The 19,230-nt window shown below is 42.3% G+C and overlaps 1 protein-coding gene across 4 annotated transcripts in view; it reads right to left on the minus strand.

Moving 5' to 3' along the window:
• ITGA9 (integrin subunit alpha 9) overlaps positions 1-19,230 on the minus strand; it is a 217,515-nt gene that overhangs the window by 177,357 nt on the left and 20,928 nt on the right. For all 4 annotated transcript variants that reach the window (XM_083824914.1, XM_083824915.1, XM_083824916.1 and 1 more), the window contains exons 5-11: positions 17,777-17,844; positions 14,578-14,707; positions 12,864-12,949; positions 10,200-10,268; positions 6,843-6,980; positions 4,290-4,395; positions 2,832-2,926 (exon numbers count right to left, since the gene is read on the minus strand). In XM_083824914.1, the coding sequence (XP_083681040.1) occupies positions 2,832-2,926; positions 4,290-4,395; positions 6,843-6,980; positions 10,200-10,268; positions 12,864-12,949; positions 14,578-14,707; positions 17,777-17,844 (692 nt within the window). The remainder of the gene's footprint in view (positions 1-2,831; positions 2,927-4,289; positions 4,396-6,842; positions 6,981-10,199; positions 10,269-12,863; positions 12,950-14,577; positions 14,708-17,776; positions 17,845-19,230) is intronic.

Genomic DNA, 19,230 nt, shown 5'->3' on the forward strand with positions numbered 1-19,230 from the left:
ATCATAGTAACACAAAGAAGCCCTGATTAAAAAAGAGAAAACTTTGAGCCTGATTTTCATGGTCACCGGGGCTTTCTTCTGTGGGCTGGGAGTGCTGCACATCTGCAGGCTCATACTTCACCCACACAGCCCTGAGCAGGAAGGCTGCCGACTGCAGGAAGCCCTTCTGCTCTGGCCTAGGAGGCTGCCAGTGCTGACTTGCAACAAAACACACACCTGCACCACAACTCTCATGCAGACCCAAGCAATATAAAGAACACATCAAACAGATTTCTTTGTGAGAAGGAAATTTAACTGTGCCCAAGAGATTATTTTTTGTTTCACATTACCTTCATTTATGTAAATAAAAGATTAAAAAACAGCATCTTCGCAAAAATAATCATTAAAAGAAACAGAAAATCCTGCACAACCATTTCTTTTCACAAAGTTTGCCAGCATACCCAAACTGATTAATTTTCATCCCACTTGGAAATTCTGTTTTTCATCAGCAATTATGCAGTATTTTGTGTCAGTTTGGAAGCTGTATCTCATTTCTGCCTCCCCAGCACAAAGATTAATTAGCTACTAGCACCACTTCTTTTTTTTAATTACAAACACAAAAACTTTCTCTAAACAGCTTGAATTGTAAAGGTCTTTGCCTGAAACAAATTATTGTATCAAATCTCTTTTTCTACGGCAAGCTGATTTCTCCCAAGCCTTATTCATTATGCTGGGCCATCAATGCAAGACCTGAACTCTAACTAGCCTTTGACTGCAGAAGTTGTAGACAGAAGAAACCTATCCCACCAACTAATTTTGAGGCTGGTGGTGGTGCTGTACAGCTTGTGACATGTGACCAGCTCTTCCTGGCCCACCCACAAAAGGACACAATATTTGGCAAAAGGTCAGAGAGGAGTTTCATGGAAAAGAAGACGAGGGGAAGAAAGACATCCTGCCGTCCTGACAGCCAGTTTAAAGGGATATCAGCACTCTGTCACATACAGATCTCCCCTTCCTCCTGCTTGTGGGTAGATAAGACAACTGGAGAGCACTTCCTCCCCACATAACATCACATTTTGGGAGGGTGGGTCCCAGTTAGGGTGGTAAATCCTGCCTGCAAGCAGCCCAGCAGACATCTGCAGGCCATTACAGTCTAGAAGGCAGAGGTATAAAGCTGCTCTGCTTTTAAGTGCCATGAATGGAAACAGCAGGCCACGAAGCCAATTAAGTTGCTTCTGCTCAGAGCCACCACTCAAGCTGCTCTGGCAGTGTAAGGCAGCAACAATGATCAGCAATTTGAATGAAGGGGGAAAAAGCTAACAAAATGAAAAGAGCGAAAATGTATACCCTACAGCCCCCACCACACACCTTTCTTGGCTTATTTAAAAAAGGAAATCCAGGTCATTAAGATGGCTCAGGGGTATAGTAATAAGATACAAGAAGTCTTTCACCTCTGGGTGAAACCCAGGGCAGGTAATGAGCTGAAGCTGTTACACAGCTTTTTTGGGTTGCACGTGGTATATGAATCAGCGGTGTGTCTGTCCTGGGAAATGGCACAAAAGTAGTACTCCCTCAGCTGCCTGGGGACAGGAGGCAAAAATGGGAACAGTATCACAGTATCCTGCCACGCTCTGGAGCTGGGCTTTGTCCCACTAGGGCAAGCAGAGAGGCATGTGCTGTCTGCTGCCCTTGCTCCTCTGATGGGAAGGGAGAGATAGCAAGAAGGATGTTTCACTTACCGCTCTGCTGATCTGGGCTCTTTCAAAAATGTTGAATTCCCCCATGAATGACTCCGCCCCCCCAAAAAACAAAACCCTGATCCGTTGCAGCAAGAACTGGAAAGCTCCAACCTTTGAACAGCCCGAGAACCTCCCATCCAGGGGCTCTTGGAAAAAAATGGGCAGGGTCCTCCAAATGCCACAAATTAGTGCACTTTAGAAGTATCCGTGAAGAGTCATTTAACTTCATTTTTTAAAAAGCAGTGCATGGCATATACATGCTAAAAGGAAGAAGGACTGAACTTCTACAGTTTGTTAGAAGAGCCTCCAATATAACCACTAAACTCTTTTAATCCTGCTTAAACTGGTTTACTGTGAAAGATCCCACCCAGAAACAAAACAAAACAGCCAGAACTTCAAACACGCAGAGGGAGGTAGGGAAGAGTCAGGCTCTGCAAAAAATAAATGTGCTAGACAGAGGCTAGGGGACACATGTTGGGCAGCATTGACATCAATTTATCTTCTCTCCTGCCTGGCTACAGTAGCTGAATTGCACTGTCATCTCTGCACAAGACTCTGTAGCATACCTCAGCCTAGTTTTTACTTCATAACAGTGGTCAGGGAGTGGTACCCAAGGACCATCATTGTGATATATTCTCACATCAGAAGTAGAAGGCTAAGAAGCTGTGGGGAGAACAAAAGAAAACTTAAGTTCCTCTTCCTTCTTGCTAAGTCTGCTTTGGTGGGAAGAAAGAGCAACCTCCCGATTCTCCCTGGCCTTTCCATAATCTGTATATGCTCAACCTCTGCAGAGTTTGTTTGTCTTCTGCTGTACTACTCTCTCTAAAAATTGACATTCAAATCCCAAGATTTCGTTTACTTCAATAAGGAAGTTACAGCTAAAGACTGTAATAAAAGAAAGTGAAAAAATATCTCCTGATTAACACAATTTTACCTTACAGCATAAATAAGGGCAAACTGGGAGATGCCATCTTCAAATCAGGACCAAGAAAGGGCTGTAGAGCTTGAACTGCATAAGACTACTTTAAAGGGATCCCCAAGCATGTTTTTTTTTTTTTTTCTGCAGGCCCCAGGAAAGAGCTTTCAGATATCATAAAAGACAGTGTCACGTACCATAGAGTACTTGGGTACAATACCATTGGCATCTCCATGATAAATATAAACTGCTCCTATGTAGTTATCCTCCTTAGGCGCCCCAATGGCAACATCTGTAAAACAGGACAGATGATAAACATTTCACAATCCATTCTGTTAACCCTGCTTCTTCCCAGTTTTAGAAGCCAGATCTCCATAGGAAAATAACTCCCTATGAAGACGATCAGCAGCTTGTGTCAGCCTGGCTACAAAAACTTGATTGATTTAATGAAGAGCTCATGTTAAAATAAATTTTAAAAATACACAAATGTATGTGAATTTGTACGTGCATGTGGCTGTGTGTTGTGCCCAATCAGAAACACGTGTTTTCTATGAAAACATGTGTTTACTAACCAGTAGTCATGCTCATAAAGTTAAAATAGAATCCTTTCATATCAAAATATCCAATCAAAACCTAGGGGAACATCAGCTTTATGAACTAAGACAGCACTGGCAAAACATCTGTTGTAGCACTACATTAAGTTTGCTTCAAAACCCAAGCCTCCAAAATGAGACTGGGTGCCTTATATGGATAGGCAGAGACAAAAAAGTGCTGCCAAGGGTGCACTTGAAAATTACATTTGATCCAATTTAACAGCAGAGTGATCCTACCCTTCACTCTCTTCTGCTGTTTGGATCTAGTGATTGCATAGCTGCTAAAATTAAATTCTTCCTGATGGCATCATAGCCACAGATTGATCCAACTCAGTCTGCAGCCCCTCCATCAACACGGCTGACCCAGAAGCAGCAGGAAGAATGTGCAAATGCATGGACAGGTGCAGAGGGAGACTATTCCTACCACTTGTGATGACAACCTGGAGTAAGGTTAGGTTAGGCTGAATGTGCTATCATGCCCTGAGTAGCCTGGAAGAAAAAAAAGTCCAGGCACACAAAGAGCAAGTCAGCCTTTGGTCAGAAGTCCTTAATCTGTCCTGCCAGATATCAGGTGCCAGCACCAACACTTTGCTCTCATCTATTGTTATCACAGCATCAGGTCTCATACTGAGCAGCCCGTGAAAGGTGCAAGGGTTAAATAAAGCAGGAGAGAGTTCATTAGTAGAGTTCACAGTATCAGGAGCAAGAAGCTACTTCTTAATTTCACTTCATGGTAAGAAGCATCACTATGCCAATAAAACGGGAAAGGCTCAAAGGCATAATTGGGAAAAAAGAAAAAGACAGGTTTCTGTGCTGTTTGGGGATTGGGTATCTGAAACCTTTTATAAACCACACAAAAAGTAAAACAAGGAAGGCAAACCAAAGTTAATGAGATTGGGGTGCAAGCTGCATGGACGTCAACTAAACCACAGCACGTAGGACCAGCTGTCAAAGGTTTTAGATGACAAATCCCATGCAGGCCTGTTGTCCTCAGCATGAGCCCAGGGAGGAGACAGGCAGCACTGCCAGCCCCGCTGACATCTCCAAGGAAAAGGCACTGACCTGGGAACCCATCATCGTCGATATCGCCGAGGGCAGCCATGCTCTCCCCAAAGTGCGCATTGTAGGCACCATCACCATCCAGGACAAGCTGCTCATCCAGCACTCCCTAGCAAAGAGGAAATAAACCAGGCTCAGGGGAACAATGATGCAGGAAGTACCAGGGCAGAACAGTGGAATGACCATCACCCTCACCGCCGAGGCATCCCCCCACCAACAGAGATCAGCTGGGTGCCATAAATCAAAAGGGTTAACAGTAAAACCAACACAGTTGACTCCAACAGGAGCCATTAGGTCTCCCTGGCACACTCCATGGCCACAGGTGGCATTGCCAACATCAGAACCTAGGTACCACCAGCCTGGTGAGCCAGGGACCTAAAGGTCCCCAGCTCTGGCTGAACAGGTGAGCAGACACTGCCTGAGGATGACAACATCAAGGTGAAAGAATCCACTTAAAGAGGAATTCAGCCTTTCTCTTTCAAAAATCCTTTAATGTTGTGTTACTAAACCATTTGGTGGTGCTCAGCTTTAACTGAACAACAGCACCTTGTAGAGGCTGGTGGGAACAAGTTTAATGCTGATACAAATTTCTATTTTTAAACCTTCTTATGTTGTTATGTTAACAACAAAAAAAAAGGGGGGGGGGCATGAATGATAAAACCAAAATGCTAAATTAGCTAAATGATAACTCAGTGATACAACTAAATGCAGTCACGGGGCTTGGTGAGCTCGTGAAGGTTTCCCGGACACCTAAAATGTAACAGCTCAGAGCTTGCTCTGCTGGCAGATTACATCTGAGGAGTGAAATCCTCAGTCCAGGCTTACTCAGCTAAACCCCAGTGAATTAGAGAGAATTCTCCCTTAAGAAGCGAACATTTGGGCAACTGGATTTTAAAACTTGAAGCATTGGACAGAAGGATTAAAGCAAACTACCCAAAAAGCCTTCTGAAATGAAGAATAAGGAAAGAGCTTTAATGAAATAAAGAGACAGAGGAAAGTTCAGAATAAAGTAGCTTTGTACTCATATGCCATGAGAAGCCTTATATGGATTTGGTATTTCTTGCCCACCCACTTTCTGGTCAGATACATAAGCTTCAGTTTCTTGCAGTCTTCCCTCAAGGGGAAAGGAACATTTCCACAAGAAAACAAAATATTGTTATGCAATCCAACTTTGTACCCACCTCAAGGGTTGTTTTTCTTTGTTTTGCATCCTTTGTGAATGAGGGTAAACTGCCCTCTGGAACATGTAATAAAATCTTTTTCTTGGCTGCAGGGAGTTGCTGACTTTAAGAAAATCCCACATAATGAAATTGAAACATAACATAGAAGAGACAGGCAGGCCTGTATGTGCAACTCATTTCTCTGCAATCCTCATAAGAAAGAGAAAAACATAAGTGTATCATACCTAGCATCACTATAATGCAGTTTTCTCTGATCCACTGCAATAACCTCTTGAGCACTGATGCTTGTAGAATGAAACTGCAAGCTTTAAATGACCATACCCCAAAAAGAAAGCCACCAATCCTGCAAGCCACTGCTGCTTCAAGTAATCCTTGCTGCAGGAGTTTTATTATTTAACTTCACCATTTTATAAAAGATAAAAATGAAATCATATATACTCTCACTGTAAGCAGGAAATATTAGGTATTATCTGCTTAGCATTCTGGATCTATTCTGATGACATTGCAGCCACCCTGCAATATAAGAAGTTGGGCAGCCTGTGATCAAGCTGAAAAAATAAAGCCCATTTAAAGGAGGAGCAATAACTGAAGATAAAAATACAACAAAATGAATTCTGAAGTTTCTCAAATGCTGCCTATAGGACTCACAACGTGTGTTATGCCTAGCATAAAAAAACTCCATGTATTAAAGTTCTCAAAGTTCTGATTAATTAAACCAATTTAGTCAGTAACAACTCCCCCTTTGTGACAGCACAGTTTGGACCTGAATATTAAATGTGCAATAATTAGTAAACAATTATTGTTTTCCTATAAATAGAATATAATAATGATCTTGCTTTGGTGATGGAAGAAAGGTCAGACTTTTCCAAGACTGTGGTTGGATCGTGAGAAATCCGACAGTATCAGCTGATAAGAACTTCCCACCAGTGGAAATATATGAGCCATAATGTAAAGATAACATGAATTCAGTCTCTGCTTTCCCTACAAAAAGACTCCTAAATCCCTACACATTTTTGTTCTGATTCGTAGGTCCCAATGACCACCCAAAACACAAAAGAAAAACTCAGTCAAAGCTACTGACTTTTACTTGGTTTTGGCATGTAAAGCCACTGATACCACAAAGTTTCAATATAAAACCAGAAACTTTCCCAGACCTCCTTGAAAGATTCACAGCTCTGTGATGAATGTGGGTTGGTGTCTGGGAAACCATGATACCAGATGAGTTTTTTGTGACTGTATGCTCTGTCAGAGACATCTAGAGCCCCGCTGTTTGAGACATCGAGTTTCACCATGCAGCGCTGGAGGGGACATTGGTGTTACCCTGCCCAGACCCACACCCTCATCCCTTACCGAGTCATCTCCTGGACATACTCACATTTCCTCTGTTGATATAGACTGTGACTTGACCCTCATCTCTGATCTCAGAAAACATAGGTGCTCCGACCAGCAGGTCTGACAGCCCGTCAGAGTTCAGATCAACTGCACATAAGGAGGAGCCAAAGTAAGAGCCCATCTGTAACCAAGCCGAGTCACAACAAAGCATTCAGTATCTGCCCACACACAGGAGGATATCATTTAGGCATGTTTTTTGTTTTTTGTTTGTTTGTTTGTTTTTTATTTAAAATGATAACTTGCTGCTTTATCACTCACAAGTACTCCTACAGAAAAAGCTTAGGGGATAATTCAGGCAAGAATTAAACATTTTACTCTAACAGTGCATGAGCTTGGATGCCTTATCAGAAGAATAAAATCTATACCCTGGGACATGCTTAAGTGAGACACCTAGGCTTTTCTAGACTAACTTTCAGTTGTCAAATGCTTAACACCAGGAAGGGGGTGAAGTAAGTTTCCCAAACCAACACCTTGCTAGTGATTATTCATGCCCAGTACCAGACTTCCTAAAGAGATCTGAACTTATATACCACAGATGGCAATGCCTAAAACAAAACAAAAAAAAAGGGGGGGGGGGGTTGAAGAAAGGAGCATCCATGAAAAGAGGCATTTGAAGTTACCCCTCATTCATGGAATATTTTTACCTGTTCTATTTGTATCAGTCACCTTTAATTAACAGCACTGGTTGTGAGTTTTGTTTGTAACCTTTCCTCTCACATACAGACAAGTAAGTTGACACAGAAAGACGACTTTCAATAAAAACTTTTCAGTTGATACAGAAAAAAACTAAGCCACTTCTATCTCTGGTTATTATTGCTTGATAAAACTAAATTGCTTAAATTTAAGAAATTCATTACATCATTGTTATACAGGTGAATATGAAATGCTAACAATCTCCCAACCAGCATCCGTATTATGAATTTAAAAACACATTTAAACACAAAAAGGAAACCAAAAGCAAGAATGATATTCTGCTCTTATTTCATCCACTTCTGCTAAGGTACCACAAGGGATACTCTTTGAGACCAGTTAAAAACCATAGTCTCAAAACTAAAAATAACTTCTAAAAGAAAAATTAAAAGACAGCTCTTCATATTTGAACTTGAGAGCTGTCTACATAGCAGAAAAAAATGAGGTTACGCAAATAATTATTTAGGTTAAAAAGAATGAATCACACTTCTTGCATGTTTTCACATTCCTCTTTGTGGATCCCTGCCCCACAGCCTTCCATGTCCGATAGCTCCAAACGTGTGAGCCAGAGCTACCGGGCACAACAGGAGATGGGCAGCAGCAGCTCCACTCCTTAGAGTCTGTAAGATTTAAAAGCTGCTAAATCTATACAGTGGGGTGAGTTAAGGGTAGAGTTTCAGTTTGTAACTCAGATTTTTGTGCTTGTGTGGGTTTAAGGTCAGACCTCAAACATCATTTGATTCCAGTTATTTTGTAGTTTAAGTTCCCTTGTAGATTTTTTATTTGTTTATTTTTTTAATCCACTAAGGTTTTAAAACAAATTTCTCATGGGTAAGGAGTGAAAGTTATGAAAAGCATTTCACTGTGTATTCAGGCAGTTTTCAGGGGAAGGCTATTATTTACTTAACTGCAATGTGGTACGTCTGCAGTGTGGGTGAGTTCATGGTGCTGTGAGAACCTGATGGTTGTGCACTTAACATTTGTAATGAGGCACTGCATTTTCTTTTTTCATCTCCGCATCTGATTTCCCTGTTCGGCCTCCACAGAAGAATAAAAAAAAAAAAAAAGGAAGGAAGGAAGAAACTGCCCACTAATGTCTGTCTAACAGGAATGTTTGAGCAATGAACCTTTCATACCACTGGGAAGGACACAGCATTTGGTGAGAGCTCATTTCCAAGCATTGCTCATTGCTGAGCTTGTCTGGTTATATTTCAGCCACAGAACAGAAAAGCTGTGATTTAGGATGGGTTTCTTTTAAAATACAATCCTCATTCAGATTTTACAGAATTTGTAGAAAACATACTACTGAGAAAGAAGGCAATGACAGCCTAGAAGTACTTGAAGGATGTAAATACTTGATTAGTTAAGTTACAGATAAGAATAATGTGATTACATTGAAAAATGAAAGTTTTTGGCTAAGACCTGGGAACTTCCTGATAGCTCTGTTTAATAGGTTGAGGAATACTTCTCCAGGAGCACATCCTTAGGGGCAATTAAAAGTCAACAGGGAAAAAAATGAACAGGAAACAATCAAACACAGGAGGTGCCCCAGATGATCTGGGAGGGCTTTTCCTTTCAAGATGTTGGCAACTCTGCTACAGCGCACAGAAAGACATTTTGCAGAGACTCTTAAACACGAGTCACAGCATCTACCCACACATCCTTGCAGTTTTTACATATTCCAGGCATGTTTTTAAAGATGACAACAGTGTTGGGGGGGGGGGGGGAACATGCTAATACTATCCACTTAATAATACAGTCAAATTCTCAGATCCTTCTGAGGATGGCAGATATTTCTAGAGCCAGATGCCACCAGTGACCTTTTTCTTCTGCATTTCCTCTCATCCCAGGAGAATACAGGCAACCCCAGGTAAGAGGTGTTGTGTCCTCAGGGTGCTATTCTCAAATAAACCATTTTTTTGTTGTTTTTATCTACACCTAGACATACTGTCCACTTCATTCTTCATGTGACACATCACCGGCAAGCCCCCAGTGAAGAATGTAAGCTGTTCCCCACTCAAACACAACATTGCATGGGGGAGTTGGATCTCACCAGCAATCACTACATTTTTGGGCAGGAGGCAGGGTTCAGTTCTAAGGCAGCGATCATAACATTAATACTCAGGACTGATTCATGGCAGGAAGAGGAAAATCATCCTCTCCTGAGGCACAGAAGCTGCTCCTCCACAAAACAGCATAACTCTCATGTCCCTGCCTTGTCACAGCAGGGTAGAGAAAAACAGAGAGGGGCTTTGTGTAATAAACCAAGCTCCAGGCTACCCAGAGCCACCGGTAACATCTAGTCAGAGGAAATCTCACTGTCTGGGCTCTGCCACATCTCAGAAGGCAACAGCAGAAGCTGCTGCTACATTTGTGTAAGGCTAAGCAGAACCAGTAGTACAATTTTCAGGAAAACCCTTAATTTCAGTCCCATGGGCATTGAGCAGAGATTGCAGTCACCACCATTGCAAGACAAAGGGAATACAGGTGGTCTGTACAATGGGCTTACATCTTCAGGAAAGAAGAGGAAAAACAGCCTTTGATCAAAAACTCACAAAGCAGTAAATTGCAAGTGATGCTCTGAGACAACCCTGCCTTTATTTCCCCTCCCTCCACCCTCAGATGAAAACATATAAATATAAAATCTCACCTTTTTTCCTGAAGCCTGAAAAATCTTTACCAAAGACCCTGATCGTCTGTCTGTTCTGAAAATATAAACCTGAAAAGTGAAAAAAGAAAAAGGTTATCCAATAGTAACTACGAAGCACATAAAGGCACAGCATTGGTGCTTTCTCCTTGTATCTGCATCGGGATCATGGCCATGGCTATTGCCAAGATCCAACTTCAAGACAGTTTATTGCTCAGTCTTCTTTTAAAAGACAAAACATGTACTTCCCCACTTTCCTGGTGAATCGCAGGCCTCCTATCACAAGAGATGCTTGAACAGTATTTTGTCCCCTACTTTTTTGTATGTGAGCATGTGCTGACTACTTAAAAGCAACCCATAAAGGAACTCTCCAGCTCCCAAACAACAGGCATTTGGAGAATGCCAGGAAATGAGCAGGGCAAAGGGCTGAGTAGGCACAACGCTGCTTCCCTTCCCTTACCCAGCCTTTCCTTCTCAGGGATGCATGCCTGCACGTACGGCACTGCAAACTTCACAATGCTTTAGCAAAGGTCAGAGTAGAAATCCCAATCAGATCACTCAAGGCATTTGCACTGTTTCTTCTGAAATGATCTGTAAATACACAGCCATTCAAACTCGGTCCACTTGTTGCTCATTTCCATTGGAGAAACTGCTTAACCAGGAACTGCTGGGGATAAAAGCATTGATACAAGTCCAGTAACAGATCTTGTACCAAAATTTAAGACCTAAAGCACGTTGCTTGTAGGAAGGGACTCCCTTTGGCAGAAGGGCTGGCACAGTCAGAGTGTTTTGAGACTCTTCCAGCATTTGACAGGCTTTTTCCCAGCAGGTCTCCATGCTGTTTGTGGGATGAAGGATCCTTATTTTCCAAGGCCATGTGGCTGAGCCAAGCACTCGACACAGCTGAATATGTGGTGAGTTATTAATAGGCGGTGAGACGGAGTTCAAAGCCATTCTCAGCCGAGAACACAGCATGTATTCACCGTGGATTGTTGCTGTAGATATAAAGGACTCCCCAGTTTTTGCAGCAGCCTGTTTAGCAGCAAGTGCATGTTGCCAGGTGTCATGACTCCAAACCCAGTTTTACTAATGACACTCCTGGTGCCATTTGGGAAATGACTCGGTCTTGTTAAGTGTCTTGGCTTTCTCCTCAATGGAAAGGGTGTGACAACAGTAATCACTTTCTCTCGGAGAAGTGGTAAGTACTAACTTATTAGAGAGTGTGGAAACCACAACAGGACTGCTCAGCATAATGTCCTGCGTTCAACACCTCTTACCGCCCCCATTGCCATGCACTCCTGCTACCCACATTCCATGCCAAGTGAGAATAACAGGAGCTTTTGCAACTAGAGCAACAGTCTTTAACCTACAGAGCCAGCTGCTTCCTCGTGGATCTCACATTAGCAGCTGCATTTTTTTTTCTCCTTCCTTGTAGAGAATTTAAATCTGTTCCACTGAGAAAATGGATTGGAAGAAAAATGCACTGGAGCAACCATAACAGAGCACCTGGGATAAGGAAACTATCTTGTGCATGTCTTCTCAGTAGCAACTGTGCTGCTGCTATATCCCTTATGTCCTAGTCATGCCAGACCAGGTGTACATACCAAGTTCATCCTCTACTTTTATTCCATTATCCCCATTTACTCTGCTGCCCCCAGCAACTGCAAGGACACAATCTGTCTAAACCAAAGGACAGTGTTCTTGCTAATGGAGACCTCTCACTCTTTATTGTTAGGACTCAGCTACAACCGATGCCCCTACAGAGCAGTAGAGAGAAGAAGGTGGAAGGACCAGACGTCTCTGTTGGAGCAACTGGTGACAGTAGGCCCCAAAAGGATTTCAAAGAAAGAGTGGTAAAAGCAAATCCTTCTCGTCTCTTCCCTCCTTCTCCCTAGTCCTGCTCCTCCACCTTTGGTTCAGAAGCATAGAGCAGTCCCAGTGCATACCCTCACCCTGCTACCGACAGCAGCTGGGTATCCTACAGGGAAACTACAGGAATGCCTAACTCATCAGCTACCTCTATCCAGCCATTCACATGCTTACACCCTTGAGATTGCACATACATATACCTACAGGAAAACCTTTGGGTTTTTGCCTTCTGAAGAGCTTGTCACCAAGATTTCTGAGCACAGCTGTCAGAAATCCAGATGTTAACCTATTAAATGTCAATGTATTGTAACATTTTTTAAGAGAGACATCAATAAGGCTACTAAATTTCATGCTATTAGAAGTGCTACCCTGAAACAAGTAGGGATACAGTCTACATGCAAAGCATTGTCAAATGTCTGAAGAAAACAAGCAGAGGACTAACCCTCTTTTCCAATTTTTCTCATTTCTACACAAGGTTTAAGTGATGCCTGTACATTAGAAATCCTGAACAGAAGTGGTGTGAAAGAAATGTTGCCATTGTCTTGTTAAAATAACCATTTAAAGGATTGAGTGGGAGAGAGAGGAAAGAGAGGGAGGAGGGATGTGAAGCTCCAGAAGAGACAGGTGGAGAAAATTTGATGACTTTATCAAACTACCTCACCTCTCCCCTGCACAGTGCTCCAAAACTACTCTGTAGGCAAAAATCTCTTGGCTTGTCAGACATTTGGGAACTGCATCAATACTACTTTCTTTGCCCAGTTGCATCCGACCACATTATTGTTTGACAAAAAGCCGCACCTTTCCAATGCCTCCATCCTGGGGAGCTCCTCCCACAACGTCCGTGGTAGTCGGCTGAGAGAAATGACCTGCTGTCACCGCGTATCCTGAGCAGGAGATGGGGTGGGGTGAGAGAGAAGAGAGGAAAAATAAATAAATAGATAAATAAGGACAAAAGGAAGGAGCCTGAGAAACAGGTCAGCCATCTGGAGCATGCTCATCGGGTTTCACGGCTCCTCTTAGACTGTGCGTTGTTAGCGTTATGCAACCATTTTGTCCAGGATGCACCAATATTCACTCAGTTCCAGAGCACAAGGCTTCAGGAAATGGCACTACACCCTCTGGTACACTTCCAAAAGTGGAGAGAAAAAACGTGTGTGTTGTCAGCAGGGAACATGCAGGGGGGCACACAAACCAGTTACAGGGAACAGTTCAGTAACCCCGAGTCCCTAAAGGGAGGTGGTAAAACAGGAGCATGTAAACAGAGACAAACAGAACAAGGGGAGTACATCATTGCAGAGAAGTATCACATCAAAGAGCAACAGTCCCACATCAGCTGGACACAAGTCTCCTCCTTTGGCTGAAATCACTGCCCAGGAAAGCTAGGGAAATTACATGCCTTTTTGGTAGGGGGGAGAATGGAGGAGAGTAGACAAAAAGGTCAGAAAAGTTAATGGCTTAAAAAGATTTTTGTTTATGCAAGAATAAAGAGGGGAGGATAGATCAAAGAAAGAGTGTATTTGACAGAAGGAGATCAAAGATTTGATCTTATTTGTTATATTAAAATGATATATATATATAATAACTAGAGAAGAGTACATAGAGCAGAGTACTTTCCTTCTAAGGCTGTCTTGCATTTGACTTGGCTTTTCTGTTGTAAATTATGAGGCTCTTGTCTACATGGTAATCACTATATTTCAGGTCTATCAGTGGCAAAATCTATGTATGTCCTTAAATATTAATAATATGTCATTAAAAGCACTCCTCACTTAGCTATCTCCAAGCAGCATTTCCCAAGTGGTATTTTTTTAAAAGACTAGAGGTTAAAGGGAAGAAGACAGGTCAGTGCAAGTCTTTAGTCAAACAATATCAAACCACTGACTGTTTGAAATGCCTTCTAAGTCTTGAGCACTAGGGATTTGGTGGAAGCCTTTAAACTAATTATGCTTGGGACATTAGCTGGTTTTAGAGCAAGTAAAACCAATGGAGTTAACGTTAAAGATTACTCAAACCATCCTTCTCAAGCCAATTATTTCATAACCTTCTGCTGCTGCCAGTGAGTCACTTACGTGGTAATGTTTTTGTTCACACAAATTAGTCTCTGCAATACACCTTCTGTAATTATGTATTGTGTCCATTTTACAGTAGACACACAGCGTAACTGATACGCATAGTTTTTCCATCACAGTGTAAAAGGACAAATGTAGGAGGCCCACTACCAACCTGCTTCTCAGTCCAAATGCACTTTACATATTACTCAAAAAATTACAGCTAAGGCTGGTTGTTTTTTTGTTGCTGTTGTTCGTTTGCTTGTTTTTCAAGAAGGGACTAGTCTGGCTGTTTCCTTGCTTACATTTGTCTCCAGGTAGGTAACCCTTTAATTCAGACACTCTTCACACTTTTCATAAAAATACTCTACAACATCAAAAAATCAGCATCAGCTTCACAGCATCCAAGCCCTGAAATATGTTGTTCAACTCAACTTCCTCACAGAAAGCACCACAGAGCTACTTACCAAGGTAGGTGTAACGCCTGGCTATTACAGCATCATCATTCAGCTTGTAATACGTGTTGTCAGTGAGATTCAGTACTTTGACTGTTCCTGTCCAGTAATAAGATCCTGGTGCCCCCATGATGACCAGCTCCTACAACAGGAAAAACAGCAGGGTGAGGAAAGGATGGGGAAACAATAAGTAATAATCAAAACTGGACAACAATTCATTCCTTATGAAATAATGAGAAAGGGACAGGATATTAACTTAAAACACCATTTATAAGTCCATCTATAAGAACCTCCATTCTGTGGTCATGTAGAGTCTCTTTCTCCCCAAGCACGGAGGTTACTATACATATCCTAGAAATTCTTGATCTCCCTTTCTGTGGCCCACTTTTGCTCAGCTGTTCTGCAACTTCAATAAAAGACGCTCCTCAGCCTTACTAGCCACAAAACTTACCCCTGCTAACACACAAAAAACGCTTCTCTACCTGCTGCCTTTCCCAGCTAGCCTCAAGAAGACCCAAAGACAGCAAGCCGAGTGTGCACATTTAAAGAACTGAACATCTTGTTTTGCTGTCCTCAAAAATGCTCCACTCTTTCAGAGCAAACCTGGCTATATTTAATCACAGACACACAGAGCAATTCAGGGTTTTGAAAGACTGGAAATCAAAAAAAAATTGATGCTTTTCTAACATGTCAACTGAGATCGCCCAGATCCAACATCCAAATATAGATACTCACAGAGAATGTTTTCAAATCAAAATCAAATGTACATTGGCACACCCATACAACAAAATTCCCACTATTCCCATGAGTAGGGGATGCAAGAAAGTCACAAGCAAGGCTGGAAGAGGTGCAACAATGACATTGCAGAGATTTCAAGTGGTAGCCATGGTGGCAAAGGTAAGGAGAGTAAAGTAGGGTGAGCTTCAAGTTGAATCCTACATCCTGAAGTTACTGGCTGAACTCCAAGCACAGCTGAAAAACTTCAGAGCAACACTTGATGCTTTGACTGTGCTGGTCCAGAGAGAGAGGAAGCAGGAGTTTTTATCAGCCCACTGTAAGAACCGGCCATCTCTAAAGTAAATTAATTGTGTGAAAACAGTGCTTCCAGTTGAATACCCTTTAAGGTGACTTTTTCTAGGTCCTGAGTGTACCTCAAAACCTGCTCCCAAATATCTACTACGGAGATACCCTGGTTCTCTAGAAGGTTTGGTTCTACCCTCACCTGTACTTCTCATACTACAAGTGCATTCAATCTTCAGAGCTCTTTCCCATTGAAGGAGACCATGTGCAACACTAATAGTTTTTGTTTTGTGTCTTTTTGTGTTTTTTTTGAAGTTTTCTTTTCTCCAAACACTTGGAAAACAATGTAAATTCACCTTATCAAGTGCCAGGCTGTAACAAGTAAAAATGTCTGTGTTTTCCTGGTTATTCAGAAGAAGACAATAATGAAGAGGGAAACCCTTTCTTTTTCTTTTCCCAGTTTCAAACTGGTGAGAAAAACTTCTTGCTTGTTTTCACACATGGAGACTTACACAGGCATGTGAATCCAATTCCAGGATTTTCTTAGCTATTTTTGTCACAATTTAAAGCAGAACTTGAATGGGTATTTTTCAGATTTGCTTTTGCTTATGGAAGATCACCTGCTCATTTGCTGCTAGCAAAATGGCACACTTTTTTCATTTTCTAGGATCAAGCATTAGCACAAAACACCTGTATGTGACACAGGAAAGACATGAACTGATTTGAAACTGCTCATGACATTTTTTAACCATGCTTTGGTCACAGGGAAACCTGTTGCTTATAGGGGTAGGACACAACTATTTTTCAGTGAATTACAACTTCACTCCAAAAAATAAAGACATTATTGACAACCAAATAATTTTATTTAGGAAAACAAAAAAAAAAAGAGATGAAGATGCAGTGTGTGTTCATGATCCAAAGCTTCCAGCATCCTCACAGCAAACCTTTGCTTTTGGAAAGCAGCAGATGTGGGTTTAAATAGCCCCAGCAGAGGATTTAGTGAAGCCTAGAGAACATTAAGCCTAGGTAAGTTCTCCAGCCACAGAGAAGACAGAAAACAGATATTTTGCCTCACCGCTCCTTTCAGCGCAAGCTTTGGGTGGACTCCATCGTTGTGGGAAATCACTCCCATACTACAGACCCCTTGGGGTGAGCGGCTGCAGTAGCAGGGACTCTAAACAAGCAAATTTCCTAATAAACCTAGAGGGACAGGACTGCACGCCCAGACAAAGTATGGGATGTGCTCAGCCACAGCTTTTTTCCTTGGAAGCCGCCGTGCCCCTAAGGTCAAGGGATCGTTTACCAGCAGGAATGACGACCATCAGCAGCACTGAAAATATGGTAGGGGCTTGCCTGTTTGACCCAAAAAGCCATTTATCTGTGTTTCCTGCTCAGTCTGGAAGTGCTGGAGCCACCACTGGGCCCGAAGCAATGAAAGTTCAAAGCTATCTTTTGAACTAGGCGAGCGAAGAAGGATTTAAAGCATGGGAACAGAAACAGGCTAGAGAGAGCAGAGAAGCCAGGAAACAGATGCTGTTGCTGATGAGCATCAAGTTATTGGGCAGTGCCACTGTGGCAACAGTGCCTGACTGCCATTCCTGTTTACTTGGACATCAGCTCCTGACAGTGCAGAGGGGACATCATTTCTGTGTTTGTATCAGCCTGGACAACAAGGTCTGCAGCCCAGCACATCTATATTTAGGAATAAGCATATATTGGACATGACAGCAAGGAGCCTGACACTGCACTGAACTAGTTGTGTGTTTGTTGGGGCTTTTTTTGGTTTTGTTTTTTAGATCTTGAAGCATTAAAAAAAATCCAGTACATACATAAGGGAACAAAGTCATCTTTGCCTTAACTAAAACATGGCTGATAAACTGCTGTCTAGCAAAGAATATGGTCCAGTATTCATACCAGCTCTGTATGCTATTTTTTTTCACTTTTTTGAAATGAAGAACTGAAACAGAACTGGAAAAATATGTGTTTCTTATCTTATTCTGAATATATGTATATATATGTGTGTGCAAGTTTATATATTTATATATTCACGTACACATAATTAAACAAACTCATTCAGGGAAAAATGCCTTAGACCACCACTGAAAGAAAATAAATAGTATTAGACACAGAGATATCTCTGTCAGGAGAGCCTGCTCACAAACCCCATCCCCACCTCACTACCTCTGCTCACCTCGGTGAAGAAGCCCGCGATCCCCGCCTGGCACGAGCCGTGCTCCTCCCCGTACTTCTTCTTGTATTCTGGGTGGGAGAAGGGAAGAAAACAAACCGCAGTCACTTCTGGCTTGTGCTGGCAACAAGTATACCACCCCTACCACCACCATGCAGTGGGCATTTCACACCCAAGAGGTCTGCACCCCCCTACACACAGCCTGGAGGCTGCCAGCGTAGGATGGGGGACCCCGCAAGCATTTCTGGTGGAGGGATGCTTTGGGACACCATCCCCAGGAAGAAGGTGCTGAGGAAGGAGAGGGCATCACTTTTAATCAACTGTCTGCTCATCTCATCTGGGGGATGCTCAGCTCCACTGCTCTCAGCCACACGCTCACAGCTCCCAGGTCACAGGGGACAGGGCTCCCAGTCCCCAGCAAAGGAGCTTTCGTCTGTGTTTTATGAAGCAATTGTTTCCCCTGTCAAACCTGAAGAATTTTTACTTTAGCCTTCAGTAGAAAATGGAAGGGGAAAAAAACAAAAACAAACAAACAAACAAAAACCCACTTTCCTTAAAAACAAAACAAAACAAACAAACAAAAACACTAAATTCAAAGGATGGTGTGGAGAGAAATCACTTTCCACTTGGAAGTTTTTTTTTCCTGACCATTACTGTCAAATATTTACCGTAATAATGAGTGAATAATGACTACACAGCTTCTGCATATTGCCACTTCCTGCGTGTTACAGTATGTTCCAAAGGATAAAAAAAGTCCAGGAGAAAGAGCAATTCAGGCTCCAAAAACAGTCTCCAAGTAGCCTAGTAACTTTTTTTTATTGTTCTTTTTTCTTCTTCTTTGAAGCAAGCATCATTAACTCATTGCTAAATGATTAAAAAAATAGTCATGGAATCAGTGAGCAAATGGCCTCTTTGGAACCAAAGAAACTCCTCACAAACTTAATTTTATCATAGTGAAGACCAAAAGGAATTATCAGCAGCAGCCGTGCCCCCCCACACTCGGCTTCCCAGTGGGAATGTGCAGCAGCACACCCACAGAGCAGTGAAACCAGCATTCACTGGGCTTTCTCTTTGCTGTTTACAGGCAGCACCAGGGCTCTGAATCTCTAGCTTTTCATGGATAGTCTCTCACTGAGTCAGGCTCTCCTCGCTTGGAAAAAAATCCTTCTTTGTAGACATGAGCACTTTTTATTCAGCAAGCTGAGGAGATGAGGTTTCTCCCTCTGGCATTTCCTGAGAAATAATGCCATGTGTGTCCCAAAAGGCCCTACTTTTCCAGTGGCTCTGTTTCCAGCCTTGCATGGGATACACTGCCGCAAATTCCACATTTGCCCAACTGAGGTGCTTTCACCTCCAACCACAATTTCTTTCTTTTACCCCATGTACCAAGGCATAAACAGATCCTGCCTCTTCCCAATTCCACACTCAACCTGTGGTATCTCCCAGGTTCTGGTAAT

The sequence above is a fragment of the Anser anser genome (assembly GCF_964211835.1).
Source record: "Anser anser genome assembly, chromosome: 2".
In the NCBI taxonomy this organism is placed as follows: domain Eukaryota; kingdom Metazoa; phylum Chordata; class Aves; order Anseriformes; family Anatidae; genus Anser; species Anser anser.